Genomic DNA, 22,947 nt, shown 5'->3' on the forward strand with positions numbered 1-22,947 from the left:
GCCCCAGATCCCTGCCAGAGAGAACTCGCAAAAGCCAAGTAATTGCTTTTTCCCCTTCCACTAATAAGCTTTTCAGCAGAGGAAGAATTCAGCTTCCTGTAGTCAACAGACCCTTTTTCCCCTGCCTCTCCTTACTCCAAATAATCTAAAGTGACTGCAATTTCAGTCCTGGCTCTCCAGCATTCAGCTCCACTGGCTGAGGTCAGAGGGTGTCAAGTGAGGGCCCTCCATTTCTCTCTGCTCCGCCTTCACGCCACCCAGGCTTCTTCGTCACTGAGGCAACCCGCCATCCCAGCGCATCACCAGTCTCCAGCACACACACCGACTTCACTCAGGATTCCAGGAAATGCTTTTGAAGGCCCAGAAAACACTGGGAGAGACGAAGAAAAATCTCTTTGCTGTAAACAACTGATTAGTAATGACCAGCTTCAGATGCCCTGGTGACCTGAGCCACTAATTTCCTAGTTTTGAGAAAATGCATTACAGTAGGACTTTTTCTTTCTGTGGTGGTGGTTAAAACCATGTGGCTGGTTATGTGGTTTTTAGTTTATTTTTATGCAAATAGCTCTAGTTCCTAAATTCTTTTCCGAGATGTGCTGTGTGTTCGTGGGCTGGTTATCTTCAAGCATGGCCTCCTGTCGAATCGGCTGCTGGTGGAAATGCGCCCCACCCCCTCCTCTGCCTCATTTCCCAGTTGAATGAAATGCGATTTCAATTAAGAAGGGCAGCCCCATAGCTCCCTGCTCGCTGTCTTCACGGAGATCTAAGCAGAGAGCGCAGACAGCGCTGAAGGTGAACAAACAAACGGACGAAGGGAGATGGATTGAACGAGCGAAACGATAGGTGTGTGAACAGGCGCGCCTCCCCCAGCCCCCCCCGGCAGGCTCATGTCCCTCAGGGTGATGCAGTGACTGTGGCACAGGACACAAGAGGCTCCAAGCAGGGGACACAGAGGCAGGGCCGGGAAGGTTCTGGAAGGGAAGGAGGGCAGGGGAGGTGCATCCAGGGAAGAAAGTGAACACCTGCCCACCTACTGCCATACATGCACGCACACACACAGGTGGACTCTCACTTCTGGCTGCAGCCAGGCCTGTGATGGGAATTTATTTCCCTCAATTATGTGCTCTTCTCCCCAGACTCAGTTCACCAGCACGGTGCGGCCGAGTCAATGAAAGGCTCTGTAATTAAGGAATCACATGCACGGGGACAGCCCAGCACCTGCCGCCAGGCTGTGGGGCTACAGCCACACCTGGCCCTGAGTCTAGCTGATGTGGGCCCTCCAGTCTCCCCCGACCCTCCACCCACCCCACCCCGTGGGCTCCCAGGCTCCACGTCAGGTCACCCTCATCCTGCCCCAGGAGCCCTTGGCCTGGATGACATCTTCTGTGACATAATCACAAGGGCCCTGACTGGAAAGAAGAGGAGGAAGGGGCTAGCCAAGTGGGACTGACCAGCCCAGCAGCATGCCTGCTGCTTTCTTCTGCTGCTGCAAAACCCTTCACTGCAAAGAGCCTGAGCGTGGAAACCAACAACAGCCACCTCTGAAAGCTCCCATGTGCTCGTCGTTCCTATCTAATAATAATCATAATGGTAGTGGGAGAGTCATCACTCAACCAAAGCAGATACGATCACTACCCCCGTTTCCCAGATGAGGAAACTGAGGCTCAGCAAGGTGGAAGACCTGGCAAAGGTCACAGAGCTGAGACTAACTGGGCTTTCCTGAAGAAGCTACACTTGTACTTGTGCCATCTGCCCACCCACCAACCCACCACACATCCACAGAGCACCTGTTCTGGGCACTGGATACAGCTGTGAACAAGACCAGAGGCACTGCCAACACATAAGGTACTCGTGTGAAAATCAGAACAAGGCTGCCCCCGCTTTGGTACCCCTCCCTCTGGGCAGATAAGACCCTGGACTCACTCTCCTGCTTGTCGGGTTGAATCTAGGGTGGCCTGGGTCCTCGCTCATCCCCTTCAGCAGAGCAGAGGGCTGTGCATGTGTGGACCATCTATACAGCTTGATGGCTGCCCTGAGAGGGATTCCCAGCAGAAAAGGTACCGTATTTCTCTATGTGTATGTATAATATATAAATGCAGGCAGAGATAAAATCTCCTTGAGCCCTTCCTTTCCTGGGGAGTGGGGAGGAGCTGACCTTGAGGTGAGGCAATGCTACAAAAAGAAAGGGAACACTGACTATCCCTTGATGCGGCAGCAGGAGGACAGGCCCGGCAGCCGTACACCAGAGGTACCCACCACAGCAGCGTGGTCCAAAGCACCTCCCTGCAAAGGTGAAGGAACGGGATGGGGTGAAGGGCTCATGGCTCAGAAGGGCTGCAGCGCCAACCTGGAAATTTGACATCCACCATTCAGCATGCCCCTTCTCTGAAACCGCGTTGCCCCTTTACATCAATGAATTTCAATGCATTTTGCAAACTTAATAGCCATCTAAAGCTCTGTCACCTTGACAGGACTGCTATTATAATGCTAGCTCTTCTCAGTACCAGATGAATTTGGGGGGCTGGGGTGAGGGTGGGAGCAGTGCTGTTGTGGAAGAAAGTCTGCTCCACTCACCACTCTATAGGAGGCGTCTCCCCCTAGTGACCACCACCCGCACCACCACCCTCCACTGTCTTGGGGCTGGAGCCAGGTAGCCAGGTACAGGCAGACAGCCATCACCCGTCTTTCCAGGTTGCCTTTGGCCCCGATCCTCAGACCAGCCTTCTCAAAGTACCCAAAGAGAGAATCAGTAGTTGGGCTCTCAAGTGTTCTGAGCTTTGCTGTAAACGCTAATGGGGGATCCCGAGCACCCACAGGATACTTGTCCACACTCTGCTTCTCTGGCCAGGAGACAAGAGGAGCCGGATACAGGCCAGAGGGAGAAAAGGAAAACAGAAGAAGTGAACAGGGGACAGGTGACGGGGGCCTACCTGGAGGAGCACCCTCCAGGCCTGCTTGGGACCCACAGGGCACCCGGGGACGGACCAGAAAGGCAAGACCTGACGCCAGCGCAGGACATTAAGACACAAGGCAGGGGACGGAGGCAAGTAGTGGGCGAGGAGCCCAAAGCCAGAAACTGGGAGGTGAATGGAACAGGATGCAAAATGGGGCCGAGCACATCACTGCCTAAAGGGAGCACTAACTCAGGCTTCTGGGGATGGGAAGACAGAGGAGGCTGGGCGAAGAGAGCCCCCTCCTCAGGTCATTCTATTCAAGTCTTGGGGAGAACTGTGTTTTGGGGAAGGGGCCGGGATAATGACTGGAGCCTTCACTTGGCTGCTGCCTTTTACAGTACGCTTCCCAGAATAAACTGCCCCAAGACTTCATCCATCACCAAAAAAGGCAACCATAAAAACGCTCGTGGCCAGCCCTTGTCTTGCACCAGCTCAGCCATCTTCCCCTCTGCTGGGGACCGGGTGGCTGGGGGTGGGGGGGAGGTGGTCAGCCCAGGCCCTGACTAATTGCTCTGGCCAACGACGCTGTGTGGTGTGGGGGCTGCTCCCCACGCTGAGCGGTGAGGAACTTCCTGAATCATTAACCTCTCTCGGAGTGCATTGTACTGGGAGGCACTCCCTCTGCAGCCTGTTCAGGAGCCCTATTGATCTGCAGCACACTCGGTGCCTTCAAAGTTGTTTATGATCAATATGCAAATTGCCCATGGCATTGATCTGGTATTAATTTTCAATTAGGGAATCCACAAGGGGTCTCGGAGGGTCAATACCTAACAATGCAGAGGAAACTCCGCTGAGGAGTATCGGCCTGATGCCCAGAAGACCTTCCCTAAGCCTCCTTCTCAGTAGTTCCAGGCCCTCAGGGCTGTCACCTTTGCTTTGGCTCATTCGCTTCCCTCTGAAGTCAGACCCCTCTGGCCACCACCCAGGCTGAATGTGTGGCTGTTGCCCTCCCCTCCCCCCTGCCTCCACCCAGGGCCACAGGGACAGTCCCTGGCCTGCCAGTACGCTCCCCCGACACCCGCCCTCCTGATCAGATGCCCCCGGACGTGCCTCTACATTTCCCCATGCCAACCCGGCCCCGGGACCACTCTCTCCCCCGGCTCCCCAACCACACATACCTTCTTCCTCCCTCTCTCCCTCTCCCTCGTTTCTGCTTAGTCATGGAACGTCACCTTGGCACGCTGCCACGGCTGGAGCTGGCGAGCTGCACGGTCCCCAGAAATCTCAGGCAGTCAGGCAGAGCCGCCAGGCTGCCAGGTTATGCTTGGCAAACAAGCCACTGATGTCATTTCAAAAAACCAAGGTGGGGGTGGGGGAGGAAAAGAGGCACAGCTTCAAATTGTCTGTTTTTCCTTCTTTCTTTCTTCTAGCAAAATGTTTCTTCCTAGTGAAACACCGAGGCAGGGGGCTGGGGTTGGTGGTGGGGGGGGGGATGTTAATTACTTCACCACTCGCTCATGGTTCCCAGAAGAGGCCACGGCCCGCCCTCCAGGAGCACAGGGCTGTGCGTGTGAGGCTCTGACAGGGGGTGTCCCTGGGGAGCGCGTGCCCAGCTGGGACTGGAGTGACCCGGGAGTGCAGTCATTCCGATACGCCCCTAACAGCCCCTGAGAGGCTCGCGTGGGAAAGCTCTACGGCCAAAAGAGTCGGAAGAGACAAGTGTGGCTGACTCTCCGCCCAGCAGGTATGGGGACGAGGCAGGCACAGCTGTGCCCAGCCTGGGGCCCAGCAAGGACCTCATCTGCCTCCTCTGCTCAGCCAAGGCTCTCAATGCTCCAGGTCTTCCTTACTTGCTCCACCGGGAGCAAACCTTCCGGGGTCTCAGGCTCCCTCGCACGCAGCCCATGATCCTGCTTGGAGGCCCACGTGGAACCCCACATGGAACAGGGTGTTTGCCCAGCCACTTTTGTTACTGCCACTCATGGCACAAACCAGCGCGACGGCTAGCCAGGCTAACTGGTTTATGGATAACATTAATTACCATGTTGCTCATTAATGGATGAAATCTTTATTGGTGCCATTGATCAGTGGACTTGTTAGCTGGCCTCCTAACCAATGGCGGATGTAACAAGCTCTCTTATTGGCATATCAATTAATGCAATCAATTCCTTGCCAGCGGCTGCCATCCGCTCCGCGGGGTGTTCAGAGGTACGAGACAGAACCATGTCAAGAGCACCCCCTCACCCAAGAGTCTCCGGTTCTCAACTGACCTCCAGGTGGTCTCTCTGCCACTTGGGGCTCAACTATCAAGACAAAAAAATAAAAACAAACAAAATCACACCTACCCCCGCCTCCACTTCCATTTGAAGATCACCTCTCCACGTTCTAAGGTGACAAAAGTACTGCTCTCTTAGGACACATGAGATAGAAGGACAAGTGTGAGGGGCTGGGGACTATGACAGCAGATGGGAGGGCCGCAAGGACCGTGAGAAGCTTCTAGACAAGGCACCAGTAGAGGTGATTAGGTCTGTAGACTGCATACTAGACAATACACCAGACAATGATGGGACCAGCCTAAAGACACAAACCACCGTCACAGACCCTCTGCTCACCCGGAGACGCCATTCAAGACCCCCGATCCACAATCCCACCTGCCGACTGCACCTAACGGCATCCACATCACTCAACGCCTACAGCAGATTGGCTCGGTAGGAAATCGTTCCCCTGATCTCATAACCCAAGCTCCAGGTATGGGAAGGACTTGTCGCCTAAGAACCATCACCCTACTATCACCCCCCTCCACCCCACCATCACCACCAGTAAACTGACGTCCACGACTGGCATTCTGATGTTTGCTGAAAGGCACACAATGAATTGTTTAGACAGCACTAATATCATTGTCAAGTCACAGCTGGGAAAAAAAATTTCCCTGGGCAGTGACATGTCTTTAGGCAGGTTATATTAGCAAAGGCTCGGGGACGGGGAGGGTGCGATGGAACAGACCATGGATCCGGAGCTGGAACCCCTCCGAGGAACAGTGATCACCGGGGCATTTACCGCAGAGGGGATGAGCTGCGATGCCTACGACTGTTGAGAGGGTACTCCAGGAATGCCTGACCCCCAAGATGTGCTTAAAGGGATTAACTGGAGTTTGCCTCAAAAGGGAGCAGCTTGAAATATTCTTCCAGATTTGTTACTAAAAGCCAAAAATAAATTAAATTAAAAAGGGGAAGCAAATCACTACTCCACTCAGCGGTGCTGGTGCTATTAATAAACTTTGCAAGCACAAACATTTAACTCGAGGAGAGAGGGTACAGGCAACCAGAAGTGGTGAAAAGCAGAAGGGGGGTGGGGGTGGGGAAGAAAGCAGCTTTCGGTATAGCGGTGACAGAGCGCGGGAGGCCAATGAGGCCACGGCTGAGAGACATAATTCTCAGAGTCTGAAAGCACGGCTCGGGGCTCCTAGCATAAACAGTAGAAATATTTCCTCTCGTTTATAAATAGAAAGTGACATTTTTCCACGTGGACCATTAGTACTTCCATATTCACAGGATGGAGGCAAGCGCAGAGGCCAGAGAAGGCCCTGACGGGCGACCCTCTCTGAGGCTGGAGACGGACAGACAGCAGAGAGAGGAGGGCAGAGGCTGCAGAGCCAAGGCTGAGATCTCTTCCACCTGTAAAGCCACTCCTTTTGTGGGACAGAAGGCTGCCTTCTACGTGGCAGCCATCATCCAATCCAAGTGATGGGGAGATACCAAGACCAGAGGCCCTCCATCAGTCATTCAACAACCCCAGTGTTTTTTTTCGTCAAGGACAGCCCTAGGCTGCTACAATGATAGAGACCCAGTGTATGTCTGAGGTAGATTTCTGTAGTGTAACGGTGCCTGAACTGTCTCCGGGGAACCCCGGGATGCTGCAGGGGTTCTGCAAATTCTGATTCTAGTTTCATTTTAAGTTGGTTATTAAATTACTGGTTATTATTAAATGCTAATGGTTATTATTAAATGCAATAATAAAACATACTCAACTGTGACATATGCCAAAATTTAACACACTGGAGGCCAGGGCATTAACTTGTACAGCTAAGTTAACTAGTTTTTGTGTAGGCCTCCGAGTCAAACAACATCTGCATTTAGACTACAAGGCTAAAAGGCTGCTGAAAACTGTTACCATTTGGAACCACCCCTCCATATGAAGATTTGAAAAATAATGGAACCAAACAAAATACACAAAACAGAAGCTTCATCCAGACTATCTACCTACTTTCCATAACTCTTAATTTTGACCAAAGTGTTGATCAGCTCTGCTTTACTATTCTTTTGATACACAAATATTATACATCTAAACTCAAATACTAAAAGATGATGCTGTGAAAGTGCTGCATACAATATGCCAGCAAATCTGGAAAACTCAGCAGTGGCCACAGGACTGGAAAAGGTCACTTTTCATTCCAATCCTAAAGAAAGGCAATGCCAAAGAATGTTCAAACTACTGCACAATTGCACTCATCTCACACACTAGCAAAGTAATGCTCAAAATTCTCCCAGATAGGCTTTAACAGTATGTGAATCGAAAACTTCCAGGTGTTCAAGCTGGATTTAGAAAAGGCAGAGGAACCAGAGATCAAACTGCCAACATCCGCTGGATCATAGAAAAAGCAAGAGAATTAAAGAAAAACATCTACTTCTGCTTCATTGACTACAGTAAAGCCTTTGTGTGGATCACAACAAACTGTGGAAAATTCTTCAAGAGATGGGAATACCAGACCACCTTACCTGTCTCCTGAGAAATCTGTATGCAGGTCAAGAAGCAACAGTTAGAACTGGACATAGAACAACGGTCTGGTTCCAAATCAGGAAAGGAGTATGTCAAGGCTGTATATCGTCACCCTGCTTATTTAACTTATATGCAGAGTACATCATATGGAAATGCTGGACTGGATGAAGCACAAGCTGAAATCAAGATTGCCGGGAGAAATATCAATAACCTCAGATATGCAGATGACACCACCCTTATGGTAGAAAGCGAAGGGGAACTAAAAAGCCTCTTGATGAAAGTGAAAGAGGAGAGTGAAAAAGCTGGCTTAAAACTCAACATTCACAAAACTAAGATCATGGCATCTGGTCCCAGAACTTCATGGCAAATAGATGGGAAAACAATGGAAACAGTGACAGACTTGATTTTCTTGGACTGCAAAATCACTGCAGATGGTGACTGCAGCCATGAAATTAAAAGACACTTGCTACTTGGAATAAAAGCTATGACCAATCTAGACAGCATATTAAAAAGCAGAGACATTACTTTCATGACAAAAGCCCACACAGTCAAAGCTATAGTTTTTCCAGTAGTCATGTATGGATGTGCGAGTTGGACTCTAAAGAAAGCTGAGCACCGAAGAATTGATGCTTTTGAACTGTGGTGTTGGAGAAGACTCTTGAGAGTCTCCTGGACTGCAAGGAGGTCAAACCAGTACATCCTAAAAGAAATCAGTCCTGAATATTCATTGGAAGCACTGATGCTGAAGCTGAAGCTTACCAATACTTTGGCCACCTGATTCGAAGAACTGACTCATTGGAAAAGACCCTGATGCTGGGCAAGATTGAAGGCAGGAGGAGAAGGGGATGACAGAGGATGAGATGGTTGCATGGCCTCACTGACTCAATGGGCATGAGTTTGAGCTAGCTCCGGGAGTTGGTGATGGACAGGGAAGCCTGGGGTGTTACAGTCCATGGGGTTGCAAAGAGTCGGACACGACTGAGAAACTGAACTGAACTAAAACTCATAACGATAGTTATAAAGCTTTTTAAAAAAATTACCTAGTGGGTTGAAATTAAGTTTTCATTTTTTAAGAAAGGGGGCTCCACTAATAAAAGTTTGCAAACCACTGCTTCATCTGCTGTATAATCCTAGATCAACAGCGGAGGGCACTCTTCAGAGAACCTCTCTGGGAAACAATGTGGAAAACTTGAAGTTTCTGGGAAGATTTTAAAAACACACAGCTCTGCGTTGACAAAGCACTCTGATGTACATGTTACCTGCCAGTCATACCACCTGGCATGAGAAAGACACTGCAGGAAGATGGAGGGTGCTATGCCTTGGTGTAAGATCACAGTTAACGTAAAAGTACTATTTCATGTGCATTTTCTTTATAAGAAACCAATAAAAAATCAAGGAGCAGAATGACCTTTGGATGACCTTCCATGGAAGCAAAAACCGAGTCCCTTTAAGAAAGGGCTGTCTGCTTCCTCTGTGAGAATGAATGCTCAGAGAGGTAGCTGATAATCTAACCAGAGAGAAAGCTTCCGTGGTGGTTTTCTCCCCCTAAAGATAAGAGCTTAGAAGCTCTCTAAGACAGAAAAGAAAATCTGTCTGTTTATTTACTGACTCATTAAGTCATGAAACATATCCATTAGTTTGTACCTACTACATTGCAGGCATTGTGGATCCAACTGGACAAGGAGATATTCCTGTCCTCATGGAAATTATGCTCCAGCAGACCCACCCTGGGTGACACAGAATGGCTGTGTCACACCCAACCTGGTCACTGAACCTTCATGTCAGTGTGCACTCAGACAGGAAAATCACCTCCTTTACTAAGATTTCTGCTTGCTCTCTGTCAAGGTTGGCCAAGACTGGTCTAAGTGGGCTCCCGTGTTAGGGTCCCAGGTTGGCCACATTCAATACTCTCAGGGAACAGCAGGAATCTTGAAAGAATCAAATGCCACTTACTCTAAAAAGGCTCTTCATTCCCAAGGCTCCAATCCACTCTTTCCTGAGTCTTCACCTGAGTGATTTTGTATCAAGATTCTTCCACACCAAACACGATAATAAATCAAATTTTATCAGAATTGAGCTATAAATCTGTGAAGACTCCAATAATTTCTAGCCAAGGGAATAACACCACAAAAGTACTTTTTAAACTAATTACTCTGATTCCGAAGTGCTGCCCTAATGAGCCTTCTTTCTGCCCAGAACTTACTAAGAGGAAAAACTACCTTCTGGTGCAGTAATTACTGCTTTCCCCTTCAAACTTCTAACTGGAGATCGATGCTGCATTTTAAGACCCATTGATTTACAATTAGCCTGGCTTTCCTGCTAAAGTGTTTTTTAAGCAGAGTTTACTTTTATTTTATTTTGAAATCTCTGAGATCTGGTTCTTGGATTTTTTACATCCTCATGAGAGGGGACTGGAAATCTCAAAGAGGAAGATACACATCAGAAGAGAGAGGAGGAGAGGGATGCAAATAAGATTCAGGAGGGTGGTAGGGGGAAAAGGGAAGTTGGTTGGTTCACGGGATAAATTCAGAAGCAAAAATTTTTAAAAATTAAAAAAAAAAATTTTTAAGCTCAGAAGTGTACTGCATGGGAGGGAATGAAGAAACCCAGAGAGAGGAAGCAGAAGGCAGGGTGGCAGGAGGAGAGAGCGAGACGCGCAGCCTAATAAGTGGAGCTGCTGTCAGGGTGGCTGGAGCAGCCCTTTATTGCCTCAGCGGTTTATTAGCATCCTAGGGAAGGGGGGAAAAAAGGAAAGAAAAAGCTTTGTGTATCTTTGCAAAACAAAGCACTAGTTAAAAATAGTGTGTGCAGTAGGGACAGTGCGCTAACATGAGGGTCCTGGCAGCTCCGGCATTTGCACAATCTGTCCCATGAGGAGAGCAGAAGTAAGCGAAGCAATTAAGAATTTCACGCTGATTGCTTCAAGCATGTTTCCCGACGCCATAAAGATAATAGCATAAAGGATATGGCCTTGCTTCCCCACCCCTCCCCTGCCTGGCAACTTCTGTCTTTTGCACTCTTCCTTTCCTCCGATGCCCGTGGCTGAGGACTGCAGATGCTGGTTAGCTGACCTGGCACCACTGGGTGGAATCGGTCACTTCCGGCTTAAAGAGACAGCGGCTGTGACCCCCCCTCCTGCCGCCCTGACCCAGAGCAGACCCTGGAGTAGAGACATAAGCTGAGTTGCCTTATCAGAGTCCCAAAGATGGGAGGCTGAAGAGACGGGGAAACTGCCCGTAAGGCCTGGACATCAGGCTCTCTGTGGCCCCCCTCCTGCCACGCCATTCTGGGCTCTTCATTTACTGCTGGTTCCCAAAGGTGATGGGTGGAAGATGGTCCGGAGAGACAGACGGGGAAAATAAAACTCCCAGCAACAATAAAAGAGGGGAAGAGGAAAGCTACTAACTTTCTGCTTGAAAAAAAAAAAAAAAATATTTTATAGCAAGATTGTATAGGCCAATTTCAAAGACTAATATGAAAAAAAGTGCAATTAAATCCTTGAAAAACTGACAGATCAGCAAAACAAAACCACCCGGAGGAGAGCCCGATTGAGCCTCATTAAGAAAGAGTTCAGCCTGTTTTTAAAACCCTTCTTAACACTTAGCTGGGTACCTCCCAGCAGTAAGGGCTCCCAATGCGGCTGGCATAATTAGTGTCAGAATGGAAAGGAAAGGGGGGAAAAAAGTCAACCTAGGAAATAGATATTAAAACACAAATTTGAGGGGTAGGGGTAGGTCCAAATGGAAAAACCATCCCCAGGTTCAACAACAAACTGCCATCCGTTCATCTGAGAGTAACAGGGAGATGGCAAAGCCCTCCACCATCCATAGAGATAAACACTCCAATTAAACAGAGGACGGGCTGGGGCAGGGTGAGAAGATTTATGCTACGAACCTCCATCTTCCACCTCTCTCTTCCCCCCCAAATATATTCTACATTGTGGTCACATCAACTCCAGGAGGCTGGGTTAATGACAGATGGACGACATATCGCACCGATCTCTACATCAATTACAACCATCACGCCTGACCACGGGGAGAAGGAGGGCTGGTGACACATTTCCGCGCCTTCAGCCACCAGGATCCCCCAAAGCTGGCATGTGCACACACATGTGACACAGTGCCCGCCTGAGAGTGCAAGGGAACACACGACATGTGAAACCACTCTCCTGCAATGAGGAGATCTGGCGCTGAGATCCATTATAGAGGAGCAGGCCACTACAGAAGGAATACTCTGGAGATGGGGGAGATGGCAGAGAGATGAAGCCATTTTATTAAATCAGGCAAATTCTAATTTATTCTGCAGAGACAGAGGAAAGAAAATGGATTCATTCTTGGTATATCCTCTGAGCCAGCTCCTATCACCTCAGCAGAGAGAGGAGGGGACAGAAAAGGTGCCCGGATTCATCTGGAAATCGAGGAGAGGAGGTTTTCTCCTTTAAAGCGCAAACATGAAAACGTATCTGTTTCAACTCCTAAAGCAGGAATGTGGAAAATAATGCTTATGCCAGAGAAATCTGGGGGGTTTTCTCTCTGGCTTTCTGATTATTCCAGCAGGTATACCTGGAAGGGGCTTACTGATTTGATTGGTTGCAACATGAAATCAGAAAGGCAACCACGGCAGAGAGAAGATGCTGACCAGGACTGACAAAAGGAATTCTGGCACATCTCCCCCAGTGGTGAGAAACACCACCTGCCAGCTCCCCACGGTGGGAACTTAAAGGGCGATTTTCAACTTTGAAAAAAATAAAAACAGGAAAGAAACGCTGTGCACAAGAGCACCAAGCACAGAGGGCTGCCTTTCATGAACAAAAGGCGTGTGTGTTTAGACCGCAATTAGAAAACCAAGGTTTTAATTAAACAATTACATAAAGTTAGTGTGGCTCCCCATATGGGCCAACACTTCCCCAGTGTCTTGGGGTGAGCTTGGCAACGAGCATTTAGAGCTCTGGTTGTTGTGAAGTGGAAGAAACCCAGGGCGGCCTACGTGTAACTACAGAGCTACACTCGGCTGTCTGCCTGCGGTTCCCTGCCTCGCTCTGGAACCAAGAAGCGCTGAGACTGACAGAGCACCTGCCCTGGGCAGACCACTGCTGTCAGCAGCCTGATCACTCAGGAGTGTCTGGGGGTGGCATGGGGGGCTTCTGGTGCCCCCAAATGGTGAAGGCCCTCTACCAAAGCACAGGCCAGCTGCAGCGAGCTCACCAGGTCGCTCACCAGAGCTTCTTTGAACTAGGAGGAATTCTCAGGTGCTTAGAAACCTTCAGACTCCCAAACCCCCTCTGGGAGGGAAATAGAAGCCGACTGCTTGTTCATTTGCTGCTTTTGCACCGCTGGGTGGTGGCTGTCACGGCAGAGGGAAGGTGCATCTGGGTCCCAGGGCCCAGATTCCCAGGGAAGACTGAGGTGCTGATGATGCTTCCTAAGCCCAGAGAAAACTCCTCTGTGGCTCCCAGCCACCAACGTTCTGAGCCCAAGAGCTGCAAACTGACCTAAAACTGTTCTTCCAGCATCAACAAAGAAGGTGGCCTGCCTCTGCTGGGCCCCGTGAATGAACAGCTCGGGGTAAAAGCTGTTATCAGGTAACAGCTCCTTAGTAAAGGAGATTTCACCAAGTCTTGGAAGGACAGACAGGCCGACTGACCAGCGTTCATTCCCCACCAGGGCAGCCGATCCAGGAGCTCCACACTGGCACCTACAGGCCATGCGTCAGACGGCACTTCCCTCAAGCTCAGTGCAGCCTATGTTCCAGAATTCCACCTTCCCCTGGCTTCCCAGCCTCCTTCAGACATTGTTTGGAAATGCTTCCAACTCTGCAAATGGTCACGTCAGATGCTGAAGAACCCGAGATGGCCAGTCAGCTGACATGGACAGACGTCCTCAGACCTACCCAGTGCGGGGCTATCTTCCAGACAGTTCTCATAAGTCACTGCAAGAGACCTCAGAAGGAGCCCATTAGTCGGCAAAATGCTCTACCCTACAGAATACCCACGGCTCCCCGCATTACACAGCAATCAACACGCTCTAGGTCTCAGAACCCAGCAACACCATTTTGGTTTTTTAAGAACAGGAAACTCTCCAGACTGCCTGGATAATGGAAAAATTAAAACAACAACAAGTATAACTAAACACACTTAATTTGAGGTTAAAACACAAAGCAGAGTTCTTTTTCCCAGCTGCAGCCTACTGCCCTGCTAGGTTTGTAAACGACTGGGCAAGTCAAGGATGGCTCTCAAGACTGGGTAGCTAACTCATCCCACTGAACTCGAGAAGCCTAGCCACCTTCCAGTTTCCTTCATCTTACAAAGAAAGGTCTTTCTTGCTATTTCCACCACCTGATTGTATGAACTGCTTTGTGAGGAAGAGACCACAGCGCCTCAGCCTGAACGCAAGGCAGCCAAACAGAACTAACCCTTGCTCTGGAAGTACATTCTCAGCAGTGGTTCCCTGATCTGGTTCCCAGAAGGGCTCAGGCAGTGGGGCTGGACTTGCTTCCTTTTACCCCCTCCCAGCCTGTACCCCGCCAAAATGAACAGGGGACTTTCTGGGCAATGCCCTTCAACCCAATCAGCCACGGAAGACATTAGTTTAGATTGGATCCAAAAGTAAATCCAAAGTGATGAACTTGACTTTATAACTTATATATTTACTTCTTCCTTCGTGAACAGAAGGTTAATGTAAGAGCAACTCCTTGGCAAACCTTTAAGGGTAATTCAAGCGACACTGATGTGAATCAATGTTCCCTTTGTGAACACATTACTTGGCAGAAACTGGCTTTCTGTAACCCCCTTAAACCTAGCCGGCAAAACCAAAAGAAGGGGGAAAAAACGTCCTTCAAACAAAAGGATGAGGTGAAAATACAGAGAGAGTTGACTGCACTTTATTCTCTTTCATACAAGCAAATGGATCTGGTGCTTTTATACATTAATCAATCAATATCACTGACTGTACATCAGCAGGGTAGCCAAGTTATGAATGACCTTTCTGGCAAAGAGGACACTTTTAATGCTCATAAGACTGCTCATAGCTTAGCAACTTTCCGAATTTATGCCTGCATGATTACCCCTTAGAGGCGAGTGGCCGTTAGCGCTGCACTAAATATGGCAAGGTTAGTCGTTTCCAATTTGTGCAGAGGCAAGGAGAGACGTGGACAGGCTGCCCCCTTTATGCACCAGCTGCCCCAACCTGGGCAAGGTGGAGGGCAGAGGCGTGGGCAGTGCAGTCCCTGCCCGGCCGGCAGGGCAGGCTTCTCCTTCCAGAAAGCCGGCTGGCCTCCTGCTCAGCCCCAGGCCAGTCCACACAGGGCCATTTGGGGGAGCTAATCTAGAAAGCTATGCCCGGCTCAGCTTTAGCCTATGTCTGCTTCTCACACTAGGTTCCCCAGGCCACCTCTCTGGCAGATGGGCGGGGCTGCCACGAGGGGCCATTCCCAAGCCACACCCCCACACGCTCCCCACTGCCTTCTCCCTGTAAGCAACCCTCCACCCCACGCTGACTGGAAGCCTCCAACCAGACAATGTAACTTCATGTTTCCAAAAAGGGAACTTTCACCTTAAAATTGCTTGTTTTTTTTTTTTTTTTTTTAAGCAACATTTCTACCAAAAAGATGCTGACTTACTCTCTCCAGAAATATGCAACTCAGATGAATAAACGGCTGGACCAATCCTCTTTTATTTCTCTCTCACCAACTCAGCCATTCTCTCCATTCCAGTCCCTGTGGGTGGAAACGGGGCAAAGGCCTGTCTGTGGGTGTAGGTTTCCATGACAACCGTCATCCTCTCGGCGAGGCCACATGGGGGCACGAGACGAAAGCCCACCGCCCATCACCACCTCAGCTTTCCTCCTGTACTTCCCTTCTATAGTTGTGGTGAAAATCTCTGGAAATCTGCTGGTCCATCAACAAGGCCAGTCTTTTTTTTCTGTCTCCCACGGAGGGAAATGTAGACACTAAGAGAATTTAACATATAGCTTTAACTTCACGTGAATTTCAGCACATGAAACCATAGGCTGAAGCTCGCCATCTTCAAGAAAACCCAGGCAGAGTCCAGGGCACCATTCTGCAGTCTACAAAGGGCTGCCCAGTCACACGAGAACACACAGGACACTGGTCAGATGGAACGGGGCACTCTGATTACGGCCACATCTGCTCAGGGATGTAAGAACACATCTGTCCAGCTGCTGCTTGTTCATATTCCTGAAGTCAGGAGGGTTTATTTAGGGAGGACCCAACCCCAGTGACCTGCAGGCAAGAGGCTCAGAGCCTAGTATACAGAAACAGATGATGAATAACACACACCAGGAAGAGAGAAGCTTATTTTAAAGGCCCTAACTGGGGGCTCTGATGGGGGCTGAGAGTTCTTACTTGCCCGCCTCTCCCACGTGACAGATGTTTGCGACCCCTCGCAGGGCAGGAAGAACTCGGTTCTCCACCAGCGGAAATTTTTCCTCTTCTTTCCAAACCAAGTCCCTCCCTCTCAGCCTTCTCTACTTAGATAAATCATACTAGGCACGCTGTCCATTATTTTTAAGAGATTCTAATTCCCATTTAGAAAATCCACCTTTTGTTGAGAGCAGGGAGACGTGGAGCCCATCTGAGCAGGGCACCCTGAGGGAGTGGGTCTGGGGTGGTGCTCAGAGAGCTCCTCTTGGTTCATCACAGATTAGTTCGAATGTCTCTGTTTTCCTCTGGGAACCTGCACATCCACATATTTAACAACTCTAAAAGACTTGCTAAGTTCACTCTTGCTTTCCCTTCTCATCACTTAACCAACAATAAAAACTTGTCCTTCTCCGCACCCTTCATAATTTGCAAAGTTTTAAGTCACCTTTGGAGCCGCCAGCCTGTGGATCTCCCTCCTGCACAAGACAGGCTTTGGTTAAACCTTCAGTCGCCCTTCCTTTCCAGGTCTTTACCCAAGCCTGCTTGTTCCTCTGACATCTCTCAAGTTGCCCTTACAGCCGTGCAGGATTTCCCAAGTTACAAACGCCACCTGGGCTTCTTTTCCTTACCTTCTCTTACCTGGCTGATAGCAACTAGCCAGCCGGCTTTCTCTCCTCCCCACCACCATCCCTTCCCCATTCAAACAATTCTAATCTACGTCCGGCTGGCAGACACATACGTCCCCTATGCTGTGAACATCTACACTGCTCTTCTGGAAGCGCCTTGGTACCTACAGGTCCCTACAAGTCACAGGGGTGTCTTTTCATAGACTGCTTGTCATACGTTATGCCCTCCTTCTGCAGATCCAAATCTCTCTACCAAGAGTAATATCAGCAAAGATAAAGGGACATTAAGGTCTCTTCTCCAAGCATGTGGTGGAACCAGTCACATTAGTAACAGAGTGAAATGAACGTCACCCCCAGGACAAATTCAGTTCAGTTTAGTCGCTCAGTCATGTCTGACTCTTTGCAACCCCATGGACTGCAGCACACCAGGCTTCCCTGTTCATCACCAACTCCCGGAGCTTACTCAGACTCGTCCCTTGAGTCGGTGATGCCATCCATCTCATCCTCTGTTATCCCCTTCTCCTGCCACCTTCAATCTTTCCCAGCATCAGGGTCTTCTCAAATTAGTCAGTTCTTCGCACCAGGTGGCCAAAGTATTGAAGTTTCAGCTTCAGTATCAGTCCTTCCAATGAATATTCAGGACTGATCTCCTTTTGGATGGACTGGTTGGATCTCCTTGCAATCCAAGGGACTCTCAAGAGTCTTCTCCAACACCACAGTTCAAAAGCATCAATTCTTTGGCGCTCAGTCTTCTTTATAGTTCAACTCTCACATCCATACATGACTACTGGAAAAACCATAGCTTTGACTAGATGGACCTTTGTTGGCAAAATGATGTCTCTGCTTTTTAATATGGTGTCTAGGTTGGTCATAACTTTTCCTCCAAGGAGCAAGTGTCTTTTAATTTCATGCCCAGGATGAGGGCAAACAGCAACTCAGATGCAGATAGGCCCATGTATTGTGGCTGGCACGAGCACAGCCACGCGGGCATCCATGCAGCCCCAGACACGAGAACAGGTCCCAAGTGGGATCTCGGGTTACTCTTCCAAGTCTGAAAAACGAGACCACTCCCCACTCATATACACGTTTCCTTACACCAGTGAGGTTATTTCGGTCTCACAAAAGCAAGAGAACAACCTGACACCCACGAGGAAGCCCCATATGCTTCCTTGCAAAGCAGAGACTGGGACCGCAAGATCACATCAGAGAAAAACCCGATCTGAAAAAGTGAAATCAGCAAGAAGCAAAAGAACATGGAGTCCATATGTTTTAAAACTTTGGCACAAGAACAGATGTAACTAGTTTCTGTCTCATTTTCTGTCTTCTCTGGAGCAGTAAGCTCTATGAGGACAGGAATGTGTGACAAACTGTATACTAGGTAAACTTTGAGGAAGTCCAATCACATCAGGCCACTTTTCAACATCTCCTTCCATAGCTCCCTAACCCCAAACTCAGGACCTGCTTATAAAAGGCAGGTCCAGTGACCTTATGCCCTCTGCCTCTACCCTCCCCAGGACACAGCGGCTGCCCAGGCCCTTCGCCTGCCACTCCATGCTCACCACCATGTCCCCAGGGCTTTGAAGGTGCCTGACACAGAGGAAGCTGCATGAAATAAACATCAGAAAACATACGGGCACGGGTACAAGCATGGCCATAACATGGGCATGGGTACAAGCATGACCATAAAAATCACACTGGACAGCAGTTCACAGTACTACGCTCCCATGTATCTGTACATGGTTTTGAGGGGGTGTTTACCCTACATCTTGGTAGGACAAGAAAGTATCCCCTTGCCATTTCGATAGTTTAAACACTATCTTGGCACTGGATTCCCGTATATCAAAAGACATAAAGTATTGAAACCTTCCTTGCGAAGGCAGCACCAAATTGTTCTGGCAGAGAAGCAGCTGACCTTGCAAATGGCTTCAATGTCACCAAGTCACGCTGGCAGATGCGCACCAGGACTACTAGCTCCAACCACCGTGGCCTAAGCCGGATTCTGAACCAAGAATGAAAGCCGTCAGTCATCCACACTGGGACTTCTCTGGTGGTCCAGCAATTAAGACTCTGCGCTCCCAATGCAGGGGTCTCTGGGTTCCATCCCTGGTCGGGAAGCTAGATCCCATATGCCGCAACTAAGCATGCATGGCATAACTAGAGAGGCCATGCACTGCAACCAGAGAAGTCTGCATGCTGCAGCAAGGACCCAGTGCAGTCTAAATAAATTAAATGTTTTTTAAAAAAATCATCCACAGGGCAAGCTTTCTGGAAATATCAGATGCTACGGTTGAGGTCCGGGTCACCTTCAACCCAGAACAAACGAGTGTTCCCGTTGCTGGGATGGGCTCTTCCCAGCTCCACCAGTGAGCCCACATCTCTACTGCACGGTGGAGCAGAATGCTCTGTGGGCCAAGGTCACGGTTACGCTATTCATGCCTGTTTGGAGCATGAAATCTGGGGCAGGGCTTCCACTGCCCTCAAGGGTAGAGGTAACGCCACCATGGGGAGTCTGTGTGACTCCAGGACAGCATGAGTGGAAGAGGCGGACGTGGAGCTTCTCTGAGCTCAGCCCCCTCCTGCAGCAAAGAAATGGGTATGAGAGAGCTGCAGACCAAAGAGATAACGCGATGCTTCCGGCCATGAGATGCCCTAAGAGGAGGCAGGGAAGAAAGGAACAAAGAAATCACTGTGGACAGAAAAAAAAAAAGAAAATCTGGCAGGGTTCTATCCTAACAAATGATCCAAAAATGAAATGAGACTAACCCTCCCTTGGCCAATGTACTGGAGGCCAAGGCACAGTCGTTTGGGGGACAGAGGAGGAGAGTGAATGAGAGACAAAGGGACGTGCCTGAGCTGCGTGCTGGACTTCATGTCAAGGATGAACCTTTTATATATCTTCTCCCACTTAACTGTCACGAGAGGATTAGAGACAGACTCCAAACTGAATGAGTGCCCCCCTCTCCGCTTCCAGATAAAAGAACTGATGCTTCAGAGGTGTGCTGTTGGGAGTCCCTGAAGTAAACACATAGAATCTTTTGTATCTGGGCATTTTTCTGAGCTGAGGGACCATTTCGTGTATCAGATTATCCGGAAGGGTCAAGAATGCCTGGATTATGTAACTTGACCAAAGTCAGCCAGCTCAGAAAAGCTGGGATCCAAACCACAGTGCGACTTCTAAAAGGTCTCGAAACCAGGTCTGATCTGAAAGTCCCCCTGTGTTTGCTGAGAGAGAGAGGACGAGAACCTGGGTGCTTCCTTGGAGTTGAGGAGACGCAAAAGGAGAGGAGGTGGGCGCTGGGTCAGAGTAGAAAGGTCAGGGTCACCTTCAACCCAGAACAAACGAGTGTTCCCGTTGCCGGGACGGGCTCTTCCCGGTTCCACCAGTGAGCCCGCGTCTCCACCGCTCGGTGGAGCTGAATGCTCTGTGGGCCAGGTCACGGTTACGCTATTCACGGGGCCTTTTCACCCCATCCCACGCTTTGCTTCAAAGAGCTCTCATCTCTTTGAAAACATTCAGTGTACAAGAGAGACATTTTTTTTCATGGAACCCACCTCCATTCCCCCCCTCCATCATGGACACAGGTACAAACCCACCAACCGCAGCCCAGCTCTACCTGAAGTCAGAAAAACAACCTGGAAATGACAGAATAAGCATTCAGTATTCGGATTCCCTAAATTATAGTCTTTCTAGAAGGAAATTCTGAAAAATATGAATAGTTATTGTCTTTGGGAGGAGGGGGGTCTCATCCTTAAAGGTGTAGCGTTTCCTAACCCCTCATATAGGCATTGCAATTTTAAAAATAATAAGCGTGTTCTTGCTTTCCTTAGTTTGGAGGGGGGCTACTTGTACACTAAGACTGTATCTCATGACATGAATTCATGTTTCCCAGCTACAGGCTGAGCCAAAATGGCCTGGCGTGTTCGGTGTCAAGTCTCAAGAACCCAGCGTAAGACTGTCAGGTCGGGATTCATTGCCCCAGCCCTAAATGCTCCAGAGCCCTGTCACCCATGACTCTGCTGAGAGAAGCACACCTTTGGTTGGTTCCGTTCCACACAGTGAATGACGGCAGGGTAGCATGTTATGTGATAGGACCCTGAGTAGCTTCAGTAAAGTTAGAAATGGAGCCCTCCTTAAGTGGGGTTGGGGGAAGTCGAGAATGGCATTGCCCAGATGAGAGGACAACGGGAACGCGCATCTCATCAAAGCAGAGCGGCGCATTCTGGGTCACCCTGAGGAGGAAGACAAGCAGTGTTTCTCAAGGGCGCCCCCTTTATATCAGAGGGTGGGAAGACGCAACTCTCGGAAGACAAGACATGCCCAACTCCGAAGACCACAAGGAGCAACGCCGTAATGCTGCTCTGAGCCAGGGCCCCCTGGAGCCAACGATCAGCTCAACTCTTCTTCGATTTGCTGCCGACAGCGGTTTAAACTTGTCATCCACGTTTGTTCTGGATGGATCACCTGTTTTTACTCGTGGAGTCGCGTCCTGCCCAATTTCTGGCCAAGGCTGAAGAGCAGTGGGCCCTGCGAGAGGATGATCATTTCCAGAAATAAGACGATGCCAGATGTGATCGGGAGGCACTTCTTTCTCAAGGTGGCAGCCTTCCTCTTCTGAAGGTGTCCCCAGTCAGGGCACAAACCTGGCGAGTTCTCACTAATCGTATAAAGAGGGTGGCAGCTTAGAGACGCAGGGAAGAGTCAGCAGCAGTGAGGACACAGCAGAGCACACGTGTGGGGCAGGGCAGGCTCAGAGCCAACCGCAGGACCCAAAGAATTCACGCAAGAAGGACACTCACTGGCTGAGCTGCCTTTCAGTGGGACAGGTCCCAGCCCAGGTGCCACACAAGCGGTGTAAGACGCGGTCCCATGTTACACAGACGTCTACAATTCTGGGGATGAACAGTGAGCAGATATTAAATAATCAGCCAGACAAGGCTGTCAAATCTTTTCACAACAGTTTGAGATAAATAAACAGTACATAATTATAATTATGTGAAAGGTTCTGCAGTAGAGATTAAGAATTATATTCATTATATTCATTACAGAAACTGGGAGATGAGGCAGGTGAAGCGGGTTCAACAATAACTTCCTTTCTCACCTGCACCGCCATCTCGACTTGCTCTGTCCTACTTGGACCACCAGTGTCCGGCAGACACCATACCACCATCCTTAGCTGCTTTCTCTCCATGTCTCCCGGATGGAACCACCTAAACAGCACTAAGCATTCACTCGTGCCACCACCCCCACTCCCTGCTTCCACTAGCCCAAATCCTCATCTGTCACGGCACATGAGCTTCACTTTCAAACCCTTCCATCTTCCACCCAGGAGCCAGTATTACTTGCCTAAAAGAGGGTGAGGTCACATGACTCTGCTAAGCATCTCATGGCTTCCAGTTCCCCTAGAGGGAAGTCTGAGCTCCCTTTCTCAGACGGTGCATGCTGGTCCCACTGGGGGATTACTGCCGCCTTCTCCATCTGCTCACACTCAAGATACGGTCACAGAGAACATCCCCACGCCCTTTACATTATCAGCAGAGTTCCGGGTCCATGGCAGTGGTCTTTTTAAGAATCTTTTTCTGTTAGACAGTGAGCCACCTCGGGCACAGAGCACGTCCCATTTGGCTTCTCCATCTTCCTTGTTCCACTAAGGGCTTACTAGACCTCTGTTCACTTAAGGGGTTGGGAGGCAGGGCCCTACTGTTTGTACAGCCTTGAAGATGAAAGAAGAATAATCACCTCTGGAAAGGAAGACAGGTATGAGTGGGGCAGGGATTCTAACAATGGACAGGAGCAAATACTAACCACAGTCTGATACATGAAGAAGAAAAATGAGGAGGCTGTGGTTCCACCAGAGCCCGTAAGAGGAAAGAGTGGAAGGTGAAGAGGAGGCTGTGTTTTCAAGCCAGCCCAGGGCAAAGAGGGGCCTTTTCCGCTGCACCCCTCAGAGAGAGGAGAAGATGGAGAGCAGGGAACCAGGACCGAGAACTCTATTAGGCTTGGCTGAGAGGAAGTGAAAGCTCATCGATGCCCTTCCGAGGCTTACATTAAAGCATCGTGGAGCAGAGGGAAGCAGAAACTCCGAGCAGCAGGTGGACACAGAAGCCCCCCTTCCCTTCCGCACTCTGCTCGTGTCTACCGACCCTGTCCTGACGGGGACCCCCGGACCCCAAGCACACTCATGAGATCAAGAGGTGCTCGTTTTCCTTAAAGAGTGGAATTAGAATCGAATTAAGATTTATCACAGCCCAAACTTCCACATTCCTAAGACCCT

The 22,947-nt window shown here is 49.5% G+C and overlaps 2 protein-coding genes across 3 annotated transcripts in view; one reads left to right on the forward strand and one right to left on the reverse strand.

Moving 5' to 3' along the window:
• The window catches only part of ZFHX3 (zinc finger homeobox 3), a 296,214-nt gene that overhangs the window by 114,931 nt on the left and 158,336 nt on the right, over positions 1-22,947 (reverse strand). The gene's annotated exons all lie outside the window — the stretch shown is intronic.
• Positions 1,956-21,664, forward strand: LOC145514576 (uncharacterized). 2 transcript variants are annotated; one of them, XM_081512670.1, is made up of 3 exons: positions 1,956-2,057; positions 2,849-3,043; positions 20,566-21,664. In XM_081512670.1, the coding sequence occupies exons 1-3, from the start codon at positions 1,999-2,001 to the stop codon at positions 20,624-20,626; spliced, it is 315 nt and encodes a 104-aa protein (XP_081368796.1). In that variant the 5' UTR covers positions 1,956-1,998; the 3' UTR covers positions 20,627-21,664. The 2 variants fall into 2 exon arrangements, with proteins under 2 accessions (XP_081368796.1, XP_081368795.1); XM_081512669.1 differs by lacking the exon at positions 20,566-21,664 and adding an exon at positions 6,446-9,754.

The sequence above is a fragment of the Giraffa tippelskirchi genome, chromosome 7, assembly GCF_054371585.1.
Source record: "Giraffa tippelskirchi isolate mGirTip1 chromosome 7, T2T-mGirTip1v1.2.pri, whole genome shotgun sequence".
Taxonomy (NCBI): domain Eukaryota; kingdom Metazoa; phylum Chordata; class Mammalia; order Artiodactyla; family Giraffidae; genus Giraffa; species Giraffa tippelskirchi.

Excerpts from the sequence above, each read along its gene's own strand:
- LOC145514576 (XM_081512669.1), top strand. The coding sequence starts at position 1,999 with ATGTGTGGACCATCTATACAGCTTGATGGCTGCCCTGAGAGGGATTCC. Across the intron at positions 2,058-2,848 it reads AGGGATTCCCAGCAGAAAAG|GAGACAAGAGGAGCCGGATA; the intron begins GTACCGTATTTC and ends TTCTCTGGCCAG. Across the intron at positions 3,044-6,445 it reads ACACAAGGCAGGGGACGGAG|GATGGAGGCAAGCGCAGAGG; the intron begins GCAAGTAGTGGG and ends CCATATTCACAG.